The sequence below is a fragment of the Pinus tabuliformis genome, chromosome 8 (assembly GCF_031772625.1).
Source record: "Pinus tabuliformis cultivar Carrire ecotype Pingquan chromosome 8, CPIR1, whole genome shotgun sequence".
Classification (NCBI taxonomy): domain Eukaryota; kingdom Viridiplantae; phylum Streptophyta; class Pinopsida; order Pinales; family Pinaceae; genus Pinus; species Pinus tabuliformis.
Window position 1 is genome coordinate 1,452,728,477 of NC_142294.1, and position 20,275 is coordinate 1,452,748,751.

A 20,275-nucleotide genomic window follows, 5' to 3' on the forward strand; every position below is an offset into this window, starting at 1 on the left:
TTTGTTTTTTCAAGTAGATTTATCTATTTTATGCAGTAAAATTTCATGTTCTCATAAAAGAATCCTATTCCATGAGAAATTTTGATGAGCATATGACATGAAAATCAGGGTGTAAAAGTTGTTGTTGTTGATAAGTTTTACCACAAGGAGAATGCCCAAACAATTTAGAGTTCATAAAGGAATAGTTGGGCAGGTAGAACATAAAGGCATCATGTTGTTATTATAGGATTCAAGTATAAATAAGTTAAAAAGGAGATATGGAATCAATGGAAATAAATAAATCATTCCAACAATGGTTTTAAGAAGGATTTACAGGACTTGTGTTGAGCCTAGCAATGGTTCCAAGATAGTGATTCATGGAGAAAACTTCATGGTTAGATAAATTCCATATCTTTTGAAGTATCCAAAAGAGAAGGGACTTGATTTAAGGCATGAGAGAACAAAACATGAGTCAATCTTAATAGATGATGCCATACCATTAATTTTGGAAAACTTGCAAAGTTTTCAAAATTCTTAGTAAATTTTCATAAGAACATGCAAAATCCCAAGTGTGGGGGAATGTTGGGCCTCCAAATTGTCATAATTCCATTAACCGAACTATCCATTTTACATCATTCCATTCATCCATTGTTAGCATTTTTAAACATATTCCTCCATAAAACACACCAAATTCCTGCATAGATGTTTACGTGGTTTATTATTATTATTTCCATTATTTTTATTAATTAAGAAGAATTTTGAATGGTTTTACTAATCACAATTTAAGAAGTTCAAGTTGGTGCAGTTTTGTCAAGTTTCCATAGCTATCTCCATGGTTGAGATAGTAGCACCACTCTAGAAGGAAATCTGACACTTGGACTTGGTTTCTAGAAGCTCCAATATGGATTTTTATTGGTCAAATTCCACCTAGCTCGCACATGTGGACCTCCAGCAAAAGATCAAGGGAAAAACGTTGCAGTTTTGACCAATCAACTTCAAATGCATTTTCGGAGCAAATGAAAGTGAATCTTGCAAAAAAAAACATGGGTTTTGTTTAGAACGAACCAAATTAAATTCCTTATAAGCAGTTTTCCCTAATTTGTCTAGATCCCTATTTTGCAGGTTGCGAGAGAAAAAATTGCACCCATGTGTCAATAAACACCCAGTCAAGCAAATAGAGGTTGGAATGGACTGTGCTTCATCAAATTCGTGGCAACTAGGTGTCCATTCAGTTCTGATCTTTAGCCATATGAATCTCCATGAAGTTACATTGTAACCCCTATATAAACACTCCATTGAAACAAAGAGGGGAGGTTAATTTTCTAAAGCATACAGTGAATTGCTAAAACTCTGTTTTTAATTATAAAGGAAGACTTTTCAATTCAAATGTGTGGCTAAGTGTTGATCTTGATTCACAACCATCTACTTGTGGAGGGCCCCTGCAAGTAGTAAGGTTTTGTTTTCAATTTATCAGTTGTGTTCTTCATTAGATTTTCATATAACTCAATTCATTTCATTGCTATTGATAAGTAGATGCATCTGTTAGAACATTTTTTCCTTTCACTGATCTCATATTACATAGCAGAACTTGATTGATGATTCATTACTCATTTCAAAAGAATATAGGATTGAATTTAGCAGTAGTGATAATTGATAGAATTATGTACTTAAATTAGGATTCAATTTTGTAAAACAAAGTTTTATTTACAATTTGCATTCATGGTTGATTTATAAATTTAAGAGAGTGTGATTCTTTTCAAGCAAGGCTTTAATTTATTCATGCAAGAGTGTGTTGTGTAGATTCAATTTTCCTTATAAAACAAAATGATAGACATGCAATAGAGTTTCAAGAGTTTCAAGAATTAAGTTTATTTTTTAGCGTGAGGTTGATTCTATAAACAAATAGTTTAGTTGTTTTATTTTTGAGTTTTATTTAGATATCATTTTCATAAGAGTGGGTTCATATTTCATAGAATTAATCTCAATAATTAATTCAATATATACATTTCAATTTGAATAACTAAAGGCTTCTGGAACATATAGTGAACTTACACTCGTCAGTCTACTGATCTTGATCGATAATTCATGTAACAATCTAAGATAATTAAAATTAAAAACATCAATCCTTCCCCCTTAGGAAACAATGGTTGCCATTGCGTCAATTTCCCTGAACAGATGGGGAAATTTCTGCTAAATTTGGTTCCTAGTGAACCACTTATCTTGGTCAAGAAGCTTCCTTACTTTGACCACTCATTACAATTAGATGTTTGGTTTGTAAGTACCCTTTATCTTGGTCTTCAATATCTTATCAGTTGTAGCTTGAAACTTACATGGAACCTAATGTTGGTCATACCATTTTTTGTTCTTGGCATTAGCTTTTTATAGGACATCATGATACTCTTATTGGAAGTGCTAGAATCATTCAACAAACTGAGTTGTTTGATCTGCTTCGACATGAGAATGGAAGGAATTTTTGGTGAAAAGGTAGTAAAAATAGTCGCATCCATGGAGATTGTTTGTTGGAACCATGAGCATCTTTGAAAAGAGCTAACAGAGTTGTAAAGAGATTTGTTGTAGCCATCCCGTGTAAGTGGATGTGTGACATGGAAGTGTAGATGTGCCTTTGTAGGTTAGGTGAATATATCTCTAGACCCTTATGCAAGCTTGTGCACCTACTTATGTTATGTAGAGAGAGAATGTACTGAAGTTGTGGTGGTTGTAGTGACCCATTGTTCAACGTCTAACCAAATCATGGAGAGGAAAAACTTGGAAGTATGAGAAACTACCTTCTTGCAATATTTTATTATGATCAATGAAATCACGATAGTCAAAACTATCTTTAGTATCTTGTAGAGCTAATCCCCTAGAGTAATAATGACACTACAGGGTCAAGACTCATAAACAACATAATTTTTCCACATATAAGGTTGTCTTAGAATAACATCACAAACTTTGAGTGGTGCAACATCACATAGCACTTCATTTGTTAAGGGATTGACATTCTAGGAAAAATGAAACTATTAGCTAACATGGATGTCTCATCCATGGCTCAACCAACTAATGGTGTATGGTTAGGGGTGTGGCACTATTGGAAACTTAAAACTCTTGATGACCTTGACTAAGATTAGGTTATTTTGTCTCCCATTGTCAACAATTACATGTAGCAATGTCCCCTACATCCACAACTATTAATTGAAGAGGTGCCCCCCCTCCTCAGGATCTTATAAATCTTTTGGATAGATATTCACATTTACAATGGTAATATTGGGTTATACATCGATGATCAACTTTCTTTAAATCGGTTTAAATCAGGATCTGAGCTAGAGTATGTTTCTTTCTCTTTAAGCTCCACCAACAATGATTTCTTCAAGTGGCATTTATTTTTGTTGTGTGAGGGATTTTTGTGGAGCCTACACCACTTCCTAGTGTCTTCCTTTGACTCTCCATTATCCTTTCTAACCTGCGACCAGGGTTGGTTGTTTTTACTTTGTCCTTTGTTCCATGAGTTAGGGTAGCCCTTTCCTAGCTCTCACTTATTTTCTTGCTTCAATTTCTACTCTAGTTTGATAACATAATCATAAGTGGCTCCTAGTGAGGAGTTATCCAACAATCCATCTCTATTTATATGTATCCATGTAGACCACTATGGTATTTTAAAATTAGGTGTCACTCATATTTTTCGATACCCATCTTTAGCGCAAGGTATGGAAAGGATTCATGCATTCTAGCACTTTCTGTAGAAATTTTGAATAATTTAACACATATTCAACAGAGATTATCCTGATCATGTACTATTGCAGAATACATACACAATACATAAGCTCCTCTACGTTGATCATCAATATAGCAGCATCAATAATAATAAAACATCAAGAGCACTCACACATTAACACAGTATGTATCCCGGGGAAAGCATCTCGCTAAAAACCCCAATTATCTGTATATTAATGATTGAGTCATGTAACATTACACAGCATAATACTTCTCACAAGTATCTCCACCTCTGTTACACACAATACAGCTCAGATCTGATCTCCAAATCTCTTCCACTGCTTGCCTGCCTCCACTGCTCAATACCTGCTCAAGAACTGATGAGAATGGCTCACCAAACTCGTTTTTCACCTGCAAAATAGTCACTCACACTTTGTTGGACGTGAGCATAAGCTATAATGTGGGCAAATACGTGAGCAAACTCATTGGCATACTCAATCCCTTGATTGTGCAAGATCTGGTGCACAACTATAGTCACAACTGATAGCAATCTGATTCTCTACCACTTGTCCCTGTTGAACTGAACATGCACTGACATGCAACTGACTTAACTGATGTATTCATTAGTTGTATTATGAGTTAATAACTTGTGAATTAATTAATAACTAATTCACCCAACTCATCTCTAGTCTATTTGCCAGTTAGACTAAATACAACCAGTTTAACAAAGCTAAACTGAACACAACTCCATCAACTCCACCAAACTCAACTGATTGAGTTCTAACTGAAGTCATGCATGCAACAACTCAACTGACTCATAAGAAAAGCGTATTTCCTTCTGACAGCTGCATGTGCCACCTCTGTAGCTCAAACTGAAGTGCTCCAAGAGAATAAGATTAAGTTTATAGTCCAAATATTATTGTGAGATAATAATATTTGACTTTTCTATTTTTGACAGCCAGTCTAAAAATAGACTTTGATCACTCACACTGTGATCACTCACACTTTCATCAAAAATAGAAGTCCATCTATTTTTTCCCAACTTGATCAATCATCCATAAATAGCAACCTGCAATCCATAGACATGATCCATATGTCTAAAAATAGACATAGTCTAAAAATAGACTTGCGCCAAAAATAGCCTGCGGGCCCACTTAGTGAAGGTGACTCTTTTCACTAAGCTCCATCATCTTGTTGCAATCTCAACACTCCCTCTCGACAAGATATGGATTATCAGCAACCCCTATCCTGCCTCGGTGGTACTCAAATTTGCTCCTGGTGAGAGCCTTCGTTAGAATATCAGCATCCTGATCCTCCGTTGGAATGTCCGAAAGTAACATGATCCTCCACTGCACACAATCTCTGATATGATGGTACCTGATGTCAATATGTTTAGATCTATCATGAAATACAGGATTAGCCGAGAGTTTAATGCAACTCTGGTTATCACAGTAAATCACAGTAGGATCCAAATGAGAACCGAACAAACCAACTAGGATCTTCCTCATCCATATAGCCTCACATGCAGCCAAACTTGCTGCCATATACTCGGCCTCCGTTGAACTGAGTGCCACGGATCTCTGTTTCCTGCTGTACCAAGAAACTGCTGTCGATCCAATACTGAAGACCCCTCCTGATGTGCTCTTTCTGTCTATTGGGCTCCCTGCTCAATCTGCATCCGTGAAGCCACATAGCTTCACCTCATCCTCCTGTCTGTACCACAAACCATATCCCGATGTGCCTCTCAAGTAGCGCAATACATGCTTGCCCGCCTTCCAGAAGAGCTTGGTAGGCTTAACCATAGCTTGTGAAAGCTGGTTAACTGCATAGCATATATCAGGTCGTGTATTGACCAAATACATCAACGACCCCACCAACTGTCGATAAACAGTGGCATCCACTTCTTCTCCCGAAGTGGCATCCTCCTTCCTCCAACCTCCAGGAAGAGGAGTATCAACAGGCTTGCAGCCATGCATGTTGAACTTCTCCAGTATCTCCCGAGCATACTTGCCCTGAGAAACAAACAGTCCACCACTGCGCTGCCATATTTCCAATCCCAAGAAATAGTGAAGGAGGCCCAAATCCTTCATCTCAAACTCTGTAGCAAGATCCTTCTTGCATGACAGTATCAACAGCTCATCACCCGTTAGAATCAAATCATCAACATACAGTACAATGATAAGCAACTTACCCTCCACCACAATCTGGTATAGGTTCGAATCCGCCTCACTCTTGGAGAATCCAAGTCCTGTGAAATAGCTGTCTATCCATGTGTACCAAGCACGTGGTGCTTGCTTCAACCCATACAGCACTCTCTTGAGCCTGCACACATGCGACTCGCTGCTGAAGACTTCAAAGCCTTCGGGTTGCTCAATGTACACCTCCTCCTCAATGACTCCGTTGAGGAACACAGTCTTCACATCCATCTGATGAATGTGCCATCCCATCTGCGCTGAGAGAGCAAGAATCGTCCGTATGGAAGAATACCTTGCGACAGGTGCAAAGGTCTCCTCATAATCGATCCCCTCAATCTGTGAAAAGCCTCGGGCAACAAATATTGCCTTGTACTTCTCCACACTCCCGTCAGCTGCCTGCTTAACTTTGTAGATCCATCTCGAACCCACCACTGATTTCCCTTCCGGTCTAGGAATAATCTCCCATGCACTGTTTCTGACAATAGAATCATACTCTTCCACCATGGCGTCTACCCATGCGGGATCCTCCACAGCTTCCTCGAAAGAGGATGGCTCAGTCACAACACACTTGCTCATAAGAGCCATGTATCCAGTGTACCGATCAGGTGACTGTCTCTGCCTGCGTTGGGCTGTAGGTGGTCCTACAACTTTATCTGCATCTTGAGCCAGTCGCTCAGCTTCTGTCAAGCGCTTTTGCCCTCTGATGGTTGGCGCTGCATGAGTGGTCTCTTCCACTCCATGAACCTCGTCCTGTGGCTGATCCACGTCCTGAAGCTCATCCTTAGGAACTAATAGCTCCTCATCCGCATGCAAGTGTAGCTCCCTCTCAAGCGAACACTTCATGGCTTTCTCCTCCTGAAATTTTATATCCCGTCGCACAACAGTTTTACCACTGTTTGGAAAATACACATGATAGTTGTGGGGCGTATCAGTGTACCCCACAAATATCCCAACCTCTGCGATCGGCTCCAACTTCTTCCTGGCATCCTTCGTCACATGCATGTAAACGTTAGCACCAAAAATCCTCAAATGAGAAAGATCAGGCTTCTTACCAGAATAAGTCTCCTCAGGTGTACTCATGCCAAGTATCCTATGAGGACAATGGTTCTGCACATAAACTGCTGTATTGCATGCTTCTGCCCACAAGTGAAGGGGTAGGTCTTGATCATGCAACATTGCCCGTGCAGCACCCACAATCGTTCTGTTCTTCCGCTCAACTACCCCGTTCTGCTGTGGGTTATGGGGAGCTATGAGCTCTCTACGAATCCCTTCTGTCTTGCAGAAATCCTTGAACTCGTCTGAGATGTATTCACCACCATTATCGCTCCTAAGAGCCTTCACCTTCTTCCCCGACTCCTTCTCGACCAGTGCTTTGAATTCACAGAACTTTGAATATGTCTCGCTCTTCTTCTGCATGAAGAAGATCCAGCACTTACGAGAGAAATCATCAACAAAAATCACATAATACCTGTGTTTAGCTGTCGAAGCAACTGAGAAAGGTCCACACACGTCTGTGTGAATTCTCTCAAGGATCGTCGTGGCGCAACTATCCTTCTCGTGAAAGGTGGCTTTCACAAACTTCCCCAAAGTACACCCCTTGCACTGATCTGACTGCGCAAGTGTGCCTTTAGGAAGCCCTGTAGTGATCTGTTGCAGTATCTTCAAGGCTCCATGGTGAAGGTGACCCAATCTCCTGTGCCACAACTCGCCATCATCCCGGCTCACCAATCCTCCTGCCTTGCCTGCCATTGTTGCGCATCCATCTACATGCAACTGATAAAGGTTCCTCACTCGAACCCCTATCTTCCGGGTCTCACCAGTTGTCTTGCTGCGCAGGAAGGCCTTTCCCTCGCTGAACACAACATCATACCCCTTGTCTTCTAACATCGCCACTGAGATGAGATTCTTCTTCAATCCTGGAACATGCATGACTTCCTTCAATACAAAGGGTTTACTAGACTCCCTCTCAAAGGAAATGGTACCGATACCGGTCGCACTGTATCTACCATCATCGGCCATCTCGATGTGCACTCCAAGATCTTTGTCCTCCATATCAGAGAACAAATCTCTATCTCCCATCATGTGAAAAGACGCACCACTGTCCAAGAACCACACTGATCCCATCACACTTGAAACCAAGCATGCGATCAATGAAAAATCAAGCTCAAACTGAGAAGCTAAGGCCTCTCCCCCTGCAGATCCAACAGCTTGCTTGTTCTTCTTCTTCTGCGGACAATTTGTGGCATAGTGTCCGTGCTGGTGACAGTGAAAACACTTCACCTTGGACATATCATGCTTCTTGCCTTTCACACCAGACTGAGAAGCTTTCTTGCTCTTCCCTTTCTTTGCTTTGGCAGCCAAATCACAATTCTCTTCATCAGCTCCCTTTGACGAAGATCTGTCCCTGGTACTCCGCCTGATCTCCTCCTGCACAAGATCTGACCATAGTCTTTCCCACCCTGGCAACTTCTCCCGACCATTGACAGAGTCCTGATAGGAATGCCAACTCTTCGGAAGACCAAGGAGAGCCAAGCTCACCAAGTCCTCATCATCGACAGTAACCCCCACACTTCCCAGCTCATCTCGACACTGAGTGAACTTCGTGAGATACTTGGGAATACTGTCACCCTTCTCGCATTTGATGTTTCTGAGTTTATCTTTGAGCGCCAGCTTCCTCTGATCGCTCTTGCTTTGGAATAATTCTGTTAATGATTTCCACATCAAATATGAAGTAGCCTTTCCATGGAGGCTGGACACAATGTGATCCTTCACGCCCTCCAACAGAATCCTTCGACATTTTGCGGTCTTCTTTTGCCAAACTTTCGCCTCAGCAGCATCAGTAGGCTTTGGGATATCTGTATCTATGAACTCCTTCAGCCCGTTATCATCCAATACTGCCTCCATCCTGTCCTTCCATGCAATATAGTTTGAGCTGCCCTCAAGAGCATACTCCAATCGCAATCCGTTGAAAGACATTGCTGCGTTGTCACCAAGAAAACACTGCTGCAAATTCGAATTCCACCAGCAACCAACTCAACCGCCTCGGATCTAAGATTCGTGAGAACACAATATTTCTCGTACAGAGATTTACTGTATGGGTATTCACGGGATATCTCACCTTCCAAAGGAAGGATGAATCCAGAGGCTACCTGGCCCGATTACAGACTCTGCCTGAAGAAATAGAATGTAAACACTTCCTAAATAGTAGATCTGATGATCAACAGCTCTGATACCATGTAGAAATTTTGAATAATTTAACACATATTCAACAGAGATTATCCTGATCATGTACTATTGCAGAATACATACACAATACATAAGCTCCTCTACGTTGATCATTAATATAGCAACATCAATAACAATAAAACATCAAGAGCATTCACACATTAACACAGTATGTATCCCGGGGAAAGCATCTCGCTAAAAACCCCAACTATCTATATATTAATGATTGGGTCATGTAATATTACAGAGCATAATACTTCTCACAAGTATCTCCACCTCTGTTACACACAATACAGCTCAGATCTGATCTCCAAATCTCTTCCACTGCTTGCCTGCCTCCACTGCTCAATACCTGCTCAAGAACTGATGAGAATGGCTCACCAAACTCGTTTTTCACCTGCAAAATAGTCACTCACACTTTGTTGGACGTGAGCACAAGCTATAATGTGGGCAAATACGTGAGAAAACTCATTGGCATACTCAATCCCTTGATTGTGCAAGATCTGATGCACAACTATAGTCACAACTGATAGCAATCTGATTCTCTACCACCTGTCCCTGTTGAACTGAACGTGCACTGACATGCAACTGAGTTAACTGATGTATTCATTAGTTGTATTATGAGTTAATAACTTGTGAATTAATTAATAACTAATTCACCCAACTCATCTCTAGTCTATTTGCCAGTTAGACTAAATACAACCAGTTTAACAAAGCTAAACTGAACACAACTCCATCAACTCCACAATCAACTCCACCAAACTCAACTGATTGAGTTCTAACTGAAGTCATGCATGCAACAACTCAACTGACTCATAAGAAAAGCGTATTTCCTTCTGATAGCTGCATGTGCCACCTCTGTAGCTCAAACTGAAGTGCTCCAAGAGAATAAGATTAAGTTTATAGTCCAAATATTATTGTGAGATAATAATAGTTGACTTTTCTATATTTGACAGCCAGTCTAAAAATAGACTTTGATCACTCACACTGTGATCACTCACACTTTCATCAAAAATAGAAGTCCATCTATTTTTTCCCAACTTGATCAATCATCCATAAACACCAACTTGCAATCCATAGACATGATCCATATGTCTAAAAATAGACTTGCGCCAAAAATAGCCTGCGGGCCCACTTAGTGAAGGCGACTCTTTTCACTAAGCTCCATCATCTTGTTGCAATCTCAACACTTTCTGGTATCTTTTGTGTTGCAGAGTTATCCATCTCATGTATCGTTCTTCATAATATCCTATAGGGTATAATTCCTCCTTGAGGGTATCAAGGGTCGAAGTGGGGCATACATCATATACCCCAATCTTGTCTTCATTGAGTCTCTCCCAGTTACCTTCCCACCAATATTTGAAATGGGGAAGGGCTTTTAGGAGTGCGATAGTGACTTTCTTATTGTTAGAAAAATTTTAGACTATGTAATAACCCTTTAGCATATTCAACCATTTATCTAAATCTTTTGCATCAATTTGTCCTTTAAATAAGGGGATATCAAAGTTAACTTGTACCTTAAAGGGTGTTGAGCTTCAAAAATTTACACTTTTCAAAGGTTTTACAGTTATCGTTGGGAGTCATCAGAGGATCTCAATGAAATTGTCCACCATATCACTCCTTTGTCACATAAGTGCTTCCTCGGGCAACAATTTGATAAGATCTCTTGTTATATATCTTATCTTGTGGAGGCTCACATCCCTTTTGTATATGAACCCTTTTCTACCAATGATAAAAATTTTACCTATGGATTGTCTTAATCAAACTACCAATGATCGAGGAGGAGGAACTCTAATTTCCATGCCTATATGTGGGCTAATTCTCATCCTTGCCTCTCGAGGGAGTGAAAATCCACTAAACATGTTAAGTAGCTTTGCAACAAGGCGATCCCTTTGTGGAGGGTTTGGAAGGAGTGAAAGGTGAAAGTCTACCCCATTGCGAATCACCATCAAGTAATTCCAAGCGGTGTGGTTTTGTTTGAATAACAATGATGATTCAGCCTGCATTTGTAGATAACAACCAATAATGGTTGTTCCCATTGTTGGTTTGACAAAGGAGTTATAATAGGTTTTGCCACTGTAGAGAAAAAAATCATGGAACAAGGTTCTTAACCATGGAGATTTATCCACATTTTACCATGCAAACTTTTAATTTGTAAAGAGGCTTTATTACAATACCATGGCTTATCAATAACACATTCCCAAAAGAACCATAACTCACTTCATCACACTTATTCATATGATAGTTTTTTTAATTACTCTTAACCTTTAATTTGTGTATCTTGCACACCTAATCCTCTAAGGGTTGGTGTGGAATTTGAACAGCCAAAGGAATTCTAAGGGACCACTTGGAATATGAAACCAAGGGTCACTCCTATGTATTATAAATGTATATCATGTCAATAATAGATACACTCTCATGCTTATCATTCATATTTTGTTGTTGCCATGTATGTGTCTAACATGGTATCAAAGTTGTAGGCATATTCCTGCCTTGAATACTTACTATGAGCCTAATTTTACATATATGTTGGTTTGCCATTTTCCAACTCTTCGAAACTGTCATTCTTAGGTCTTGTAGTTCTGCCACATTGAATAATTTTAAGCGTTTATTTATATTCTGAAACCTGCACATTTTAATTTATGCTTCCTAGTCTATTCTCTCCACCTATGTGTGTGATCTAAGATCAATCTATGTTTTTATTGGACTACATACCACATATTTGTAACTGATATGATTGACTGTATATCAAACTATAATTTATGATACCTCTAGTTCGTTTTTATCATTATTTACATTCTGATTTAGCCAGAAATCTTCGTGGCTTTGGGTGTAGTGCCAATTCTTTGGCATCAGAATCCAAGGGTTTTACGTTGTGCAACAACAAATCCTTAAACTTGCTCACAGGCTTCTCCTTTGGCGACTCCTTCTTCACCTCCCTACCTGTTGTTGTTCCTTTCTGGTTGGGCGTCCTTATTATCCTACTTCTAGCTTGAACATGAAAAACACAAAAACGACGGCCATGAAGAGGACCCCAAACTTGTACATCCATAGATAATGTCATTGGAGTTTATGGTTGGGCACCTTGTTCTTCATCCCAATCAACACTGATTCTACCTTTCTATTGCTGCAGTGCCGAACATTAACATACACAAATGAGATAAAATATTGCAAAGTTTGGGTGGATGATCTTTTCGAATTGTCACAGGGAATGCTTTGGGAAAGTACCAATTCCATCTAGAAAAAATGCATGAATTTCTTCATTCATAATGATAGTGAAGTGAGAGAGAGTCTGAAATCGAGTCTGCAACCGTGCTTACCATGATTTTTCTCTTAGCGGATGGAAACCAAGGGTTTGTTGCAGACGGAAGCCAAACTGTTAAACATAGAGATATCAATGCAAATTTACGCCACACGTTTGAATACTTCTTGAAGACTACTTATGCCCTTTCCAACAGTCAAAACTTTCTAAGTTGTTCATTCTCCAAATAGTTGGAGTGGAGCTGCACTGTCACTTGTAGTTCCAGAGAAAGATGCTGGAGAAAAAAAAAGGATTGTACTATAAATACAACGTTGATTGAAGAGATAATAGAAGACGTCTACAATGTAGCTACGTAAGGTTGGCATGGTCATGGTATAAGTTATTCAGTTCATCTCTATAGGTAACACCTCTAATTCTTGCAAGTAATTTGCATTTGACGTGCATTGAAGTTCAGTCCCTCTACATTGTATGCATGAGTCATATGGTTATGTACACTGGTCAAAGGAATATAAAAGTTTGGAATGGTGAATTCAATTAAAATTGTGCGTTGAAGACTATGGTGTTGGGTTAATTAAATGTTGTCTTCCAAATTGCCTATGCATTCGTGTGGTCAGAGCTATCGAATGCCATAGTTCTTGCTCCTTATATGAATATCTAACCAATTCATTGTAGAAGTTTGTGTAGCAACATTATAAAAAATTATAAGTTGCTAGCTATCTACCCTTACAAGTACATTTCTGGTCATTTTTTGAGGTCTTGAGTTGGTTGAATAATGGTGAAAATTCATGGCTTATTAGAGTTACTAAAAACTCTAATCAGGTCCACCACTGACAACACAATTAAAATTAGCAAAGCCTCTCTTTTAGACATTCAAACCTGTCTGCAAAATGCACAAGAAAAGTTGGATTTTTTGCAACTAGAATCTCAGCTTCAGCAAGAAGAATTAAAACAGAAGAGTTGCCATTTTGAATCTGTTTTTGTTCAGAAAATTGAGACAAGCTCCCATCATCTGCTAGAAAGTAATCATATCAATGAGATTAATATTGATTCAAATTCAGTACCCATCTCAAGAGCAGAGTTGCATGCAGAAGAAAAAATTCAGCATATGCTTCCCAAGCCCATCATCAGACCTTGGGAAGTGCTTGTCCACAACAAGCACAAAATAGGTCTTGGATATGATAAGGATGCATCCTTTCATATTCCAGACTTTTCCAAGCTAATCTAATTTCTTTAGGACAATTCATCTTCACCTGCTTCTCATGACAGTTCACCTTTAGCTATTTCAGATTCTAGTCCTCTTCCACAGCTGCCATAACAGATTGTTAAATGCCAACATTGTGACAGAGTTGGCCATGTGAAAGATCATTGTTTTGATCTTCGTTCATATAAGAACTGTCATAAAACCACTCATTCTTCACACACATGTTTCAAAAACAAGCTTCCCGCAAGAAAATAGGTTCATCTTGGATGGATCGCTTCTTGGCAATGAGCTTCAACAACCAAGAAGATATTTCAGTCATATGTCAGAACTTGTTCTAGAGTATTGAACAGTCTGGAAGTTGAGTTTTCTCCATCATCCCACCTTGTATCTGAAAGGGGGGGAAATGATGGTCATCTACAAGCTTTAAAGCCACATCAAGCGAGCCTGAGCCACAATCTTCCATACCAAATTCAGAGTTGTAGCCAGAGACAAAGATGCCCCTGAGCATGCTTTCAATTGGTGATGCCTCTTCAAAGAATTGAGGACACTTCCTCTAGTAGAAGACTTCAACTTCTTGCCAGTTTTGGAAGAGTTCCAGGAATTGCATTAAGCATTCCAGAGTTGGTGGTGAGACCTCCCTTTCATGGTTGAAGGTTTCCCTCTTCAAAACATCAGGAGCACTTCCTCTAGCAGAAGACCTCAACTTCTTACCAAACTTGGAAGAGTTTTGGGAACTGCACTAAGCATTCCAGTGTTGGTGGTCATTGTTAAACCACCTCCTTTTATACCAACATTTCAGAAAGCACATTCAGCCTAGTGTTGCCATGCATTTTTGCACATTTTGTATTACAACTCTCTTCTTGGACTCATACATAACCCTTCAGATTAAGGGGGGGAATGTTGGATACCTAATCGTTTAAGGGTTGGTGTGGAAGCTGAACAACCAAAGGGAGTCCAAGGGACCACTTGGAATATGAAACCAAGTGTCGCTCCTATGTATTATAAATATATATCATGTCAGTAATAGATGCACTCTCATGCTTATCATTCATATTCTATTGCTGCCATATATATATCTAGCAATGTATGACACTAAATATTATAAAAATTTTACAATATCCACTATCCACTTAATAATTATTAATAATTAAATCAAAATTATAAAAACTCTATTCCAAAATAAATATATCTATAAACATAATTAAAAATATATTTTACTCCAATATAATTTTTCAACATAATAACCTTACTCATTACTCTCACACTCTTCTTATCCCTCCACATCTACGAACAACAAAAAGACAAAATCTGATAGGGAAAAAAATATTTTAACCTGTATAACTAGTCAATACCAACGCCAGAACGGCTATAAAATATGTAAACATAAAGTTTCTAAAAACTGAATTTAATACTCTCACACTCTTCTTATCCCTCCACATCTACGAACCAAAAAAGGCAAAATACGATGAAAATAAAATATTTTAACGTGTATAACGAATCAAAACCAACACCAAAACGGCTATAAAATATGTAAAAATAAAGTTTCTAAAAACTAAATTTAAAATATTTTAAAAGCAAATTATATTTAGACTTTTAAGCTATCTATAAATACAATTAATTTTCTATAATAACTAAAAAGCCTATTTTCAACTTAAAATCTGTTTTATTCCATTCTAACTTTTCAATATATGTTCTCAAGCACCGGTCTTTCACTCTTTTTATCCCTCCACATTACACGCAACAAAATCCAAAATCTAATCAAAATAGAATATATTCTTTCACGTATATGCCTGCCCAAAGCCAACAACTAAACCCATAAAATATGATAAAACAAAAATTTTGAAAGCTAAATTTAAAATATTTTAAAATTAAATTAAATTTATATTTCTAAAAATCTATGAATACAACTAATTTTCAATAATAAAATTGAAATATGCAAATAAGAAAGAAGAACGACATGACTAGAGACAATGAGAGATTATGAGGTCACCATATTCTTTCTTGTCTATGGCTCCACTACTTTTTTCGGAAAAAAAAGCATATGTTTCAATATCATACTTTATAATTAATTTAAAATGTGTTTTACAAAAAATTAACCCTATGCCGAATGCAAATTACATTCGAGTAAACAAAAAGTTAATACAAAACCAATTCATAATCATTACATACATATTATATACCAAAACATTATAGCAAAAAGACTAAACTTTTCAGTGGACCATCATAACTTTAACAGCATGAAGATAAAAATAAAATTTAAAATGCGTCTTATTAAACTTAAACTTAAAATGCATTTGACTAAACAAAAAGTGAATACAAAACTAATTCATAATGATTACATATAAACATTATATACCTAAACATATAACAGAAAGGACTAAACCTTTCAATGGACCATGATAACTTTCACAGCATTAGGATAAAATTAATCAATGTCAGACCTTTAAATACTACTTTGTGGTCCAACGGACAGTCAGTTGACTTGATTAACTCTCTAGCCAATGCATATCCGCTTTACCGGGGTATGTCCCCAAACCACTCTCCGGCGGAAGTGTAAAAAGATTGAAAATAACCCTAATGCAAATCCACTTTACCACTTTACCGGGGTATGTCTCCAAATCACTCTCCGGCGATAGTGTAAAAGGATTAAAAGTAAACCTATCTTTAACGATATGCTTATTAATATATTTACAGAAATGGTAAGCTCCTGAAGTAAAGATAACATACAGCACTGCAAGCTTCCCCATTGGATATGAAAACGAACGAATTCAATTTCTGTACTGTCATCATAAATGGTGCGGCGAGTAAACGTGGTGCGGAGTACGGCGAGGTGTTGCAAAGGCGCGCAGAGGCGACGATGAATGTCGTGGGGAGAATATGCTAAGAGGAGAGAGAAACGAACGCCGGTGAGGTGTGGAAATCGAAGAAAAGGTACCGTCGCCTTGGCCAGTCCCAGGTCGGTATTCTTGCCACGACAAAGCTCTTCCAACATCGGAGCTTGGCGTTCCAAATTTCATCCATTTGCCAGATATCATTTTCCGCAGCCACGATTGATGCCCCTTCTTCGTTCCGCGTTTGTTCTCCGCAGCGGGGGTATTCAGCCGGTTTGCCATGTATTCTTTAATGGCGTTCACACTGTGATCTACCACTTTGGGAGGTGGTATAACCAGAGGATTCCCTTCCACCTTCAGATGCTGTAACTTTTCCAGGCGCCCAATAGAATTCGGCAACGCAGTTATCTGATTGTAACTGATATTTAACTCGATGAGAGACGTGAGACCGCCTATGGATTCTGGCAGAGCCACAAGATAGTTAAAATTGCTGCTGATATCCAGGTATTCCAGATTAATCAGGTTCTCCAGATCTTCTGGCAGACCTCCAAGCCTGTTCATGTGGACATCCAGAAACCGGAGAGACATCATGTGGGAAGTAGAATATGGAAGATGCGTGAGCTTGTTAGAGCTAACAGAGAGCTTCCGGATGTTCAGCAGTTCGAATCCCAACGACTCAGGCAACCGCGTGAGTTGGTTGAAATCGGCTATTATCTCTTCCAGAGCACTGAATTTTAAAGTTAATATCAGTCAGCGATCAGGAATAATGGAAGGCAGGGTTTGGCTATAACGAAAACCAAAAAAGAAAATTATGTACTTCTTTGAATAACCTACCGGCAATTTTCAATTCTAGCAGGAAGCACATCAAGAAAATTCCCGGAAACATTTAGGACCTTAAGCTTCACAAGATTCCCAACAGAATCCGACAGCACTTTAAGCTGATTTGAATGAAGGTCCAGATGAGTAAGATTCACCAGCCTCGTCACAGATTCAGGCAAGCTCTGCAGTAGACAATTAAATCTTCATCAATCTCTGCAGAAAGATTCGTCCCTGGAATACAAATAAAGAACATTCTTGAAAACATCATACCTCTAAGTAATTATTAGAAAGGTCGAGCTTGACAAGCGTAGATGATAGATTCTGTAGTGTATCCGGGACTCTGTCGAGGAGAAGTCCGCTAAGATCCAGCTTCAGGAAGGCGTTTTTCTGAGAGGCTAGTTGCGACAACGCTTCAATTTTCTTTTTGGCTTCTTCAATCGGGGATTGCTGGTCATCAGAGAGTATTAAAGCGTTTTCCTTGGACAACGCGGGTAGGGTTTTTTCATCGATCAAGAGAGTGTCATAGATTTGATAAACTTCTGAGAGCTGTGTGACGGCTTTGTAGGGAAGCTTTTCCCTTTCGGCCTCTTTCTTGACATGAGCCTCCATGGCTGCCTGCACTCACATAAAATTTCAGTTTAGACAAGACATTTAATCGTATTTCAAACTTTCTACTATCTCTATTCATAAAATAAGCGTAACATACCCTCGTAGACTGCCACTGAACATCATCCATGCCCGGTGGAACCGAAAGAGAGTTGATTGCCGTCAATTTCTGGCATAACTCTGATTCGATCCGCCCCAGAGCTTGGCGAGAGTGCTCCAGCAAGGAATGATCAGGTCGAGCGCCAAGACCTTGAGAAGGTACCTGCAGCATCTGGACCGTGGCAGTCATTTTGTCGACTTCAAACACAAATACTCGATTTAGAAAACGAAATTCGGCAAAATACGGAGTAAGGAACCGATTTCAAGCGATCTTGAACCGAATTGTAGATAAATGAACAAGAAATTTCGATTTCTCGCCCAAATCTGGACAACAGAGGTTGCAAGTTACTCCATCTGCACAGATAATTCCAGTGAATTGAGAATTAAAATATATAAATCCTGGGGCCAGACATGAGTACGATGAACAGGAATTCGACGAAATACAGCGTGAAGAACCGATTTCAAGCGATCTTGAACCGATTTCTCCACAATTGAACCAAATATTTTGATTTCTCGCCCAAACCGAGAGAACAGAGGTTGCCGTTACTCCATATGCACACATATAAATCTAGTGAGTCGAGAATTACAATATATCAACCTCCGGACCCTACATGAGTACTGTACATCTGTACGAACGCTGGTACGTTACGCCTTGTACGGTGAAAAGCTTTAAAGTCATTGAAGAAAACCTTTGGCGCCGCTTACCACACAGCATCGGAATTCGGAACTACGATACTTATCTCAAATTGCTGACCCGTTCAGGATCTTTTTTTTTCTCAATTCAGCTCTATTGCACAATACAGAAACCGTTCCGTAACTAAACCGTGCACAAGGATTCCAGATCAGCGAACGAGGTTCGAAACGCGAGGTTTCTGGAGCTGTATATGATAGGGCCGGTCCTTATAAGATGAACAGGGGGTCGCCTTTTGCGAAATGGATACAACTCCCGTACGGAAAACTGACGGAGCCGCGGTCCCGCTCCGGCTGATGCGCCGCGAGCGGCGTATAATCACTAGGCCGCTCCGTCAGCCTGACCCCGCTTCCTTCCATCCACTGTCTAACCATTGAAATCAGATATTCGAAACGCAAACTAACGCCGTTAGGCAAAAGAGTCAACGATCGTTAAGATGGCTGCGTCCTTGGAGTGATATTCACAATGGTAATAAAAAGTAATATTTATTAATGTAAAATGACGGGTTCCACTTGTTCTTTGAACTTTATTCGAATTTTTATTGAAAGGCGTGTCGCCTACGCATCCTACGAATCTTGGGATCATGCAAAGACTTAATACTAGGGTTATGTAGCTGTCTAGATGTTATAACTTCAATTTCAAAGATAATAATTTTAGTCCCTCTATTTTGTCTTTTTCCCAACCAAAAATGGAATTTAAAACACGAGGGTGTCTTGTTATATCCCTACTAAACACACAAGATTCCCTGAACGGTATATCTAGGGAGTCTCATATCCCCCACAATAATAAAAAAAACGATAAATTCTTTTTATATCCTATTACTGCCAAACACACGAGAATCCCTGAGCGGTATATCTAAGGATAAATTTGATATACCAGGGAATTGTGAAAAAATGGATAAATCTTCCGATATTTTAAGTAATTAAAATTATTGTTTTATTGCCGTGAGAAAATAGAACTCTACATGGAAAGCTAAAACGGTATGCGATTTTCTTCACCTAACAAAACCGAATATTAAAATGATAGAAATTGGAGAACAAAGTGGGAACGCGCCTTCGGGACGCTTGTTTATCAAGGATTTACACAAATGTCACATGGGAATTTGAATTGGTCCATTCTTTTTCAATGTATACATTGATATTCCATATATAATTCATGTCTGAATACGAGGAATTTTGATATAAAATTCATGTACGTGTACATCGAATTTTAATATAAAATTTGATGTATACTATTTTTATTTATTTATATATATTTTAATAAAAAAATTAACATTTTAATTTTTAGTCTTCTTGACTCTATTATTATTATTATTCAACTTCCACAGCTTAATGTTTATCTGATTGATAAATTATTATACTTAATATATAAATAGAATCATTACTTAAGAGTACATATACAGATTAATGCTAATATTTAATATCGGTACATTCATAAAGCTAAAATGATTCTAATTATATTTAATGATTAAAAAAGTTTATTCCCATTCTTATTATTTTTAATTAAAAATTTAGAATATTAAGAAAGATTCTATCACAAGTCTCTTATTGTTATAAAAATGCTTCTAATGAAAGCCGAAACGGCATGATGTTAAATAATAATAAAATATCGGTTTTTAAGTAAGTTTATATAAAAGTACTTTTAAAAAAAAAATAT

The 20,275-nt window shown here is 38.5% G+C and overlaps 1 protein-coding gene across 1 annotated transcript; it reads right to left on the minus strand.

The window, feature by feature from the left end:
- Positions 1–15,910: 15,910 nt before the first annotated feature.
- LOC149241225 (uncharacterized) lies at positions 15,911–18,835 on the minus strand. The gene is made up of 4 exons (XM_089373917.1): positions 17,930–18,835; positions 17,494–17,838; positions 17,239–17,405; positions 15,911–17,131 (listed from the first exon to the last, which is right to left on the minus strand). The coding sequence occupies exons 1-4, from the start codon at positions 18,116–18,118 to the stop codon at positions 16,360–16,362; spliced, it is 1,473 nt and encodes a 490-aa protein (XP_089230043.1). The 5' UTR covers positions 18,119–18,835; the 3' UTR covers positions 15,911–16,359.
- Positions 18,836–20,275: the final 1,440 nt, after the last annotated feature.

Excerpts from the sequence above, each read along its gene's own strand:
- LOC149241225 (XM_089373917.1), bottom strand. The coding sequence starts at position 18,118 with ATGACTGCCACGGTCCAGATGCTGCAGGTACCTTCTCAAGGTCTTGGC. Across the intron at positions 17,406-17,493 it reads TTTCTAATAATTACTTAGAG|AGCTTGCCTGAATCTGTGAC; the intron begins GTATGATGTTTT and ends TGTCTACTGCAG. Across the intron at positions 17,132-17,238 it reads GCTAGAATTGAAAATTGCCG|TGCTCTGGAAGAGATAATAG; the intron begins GTAGGTTATTCA and ends TTTAAAATTCAG.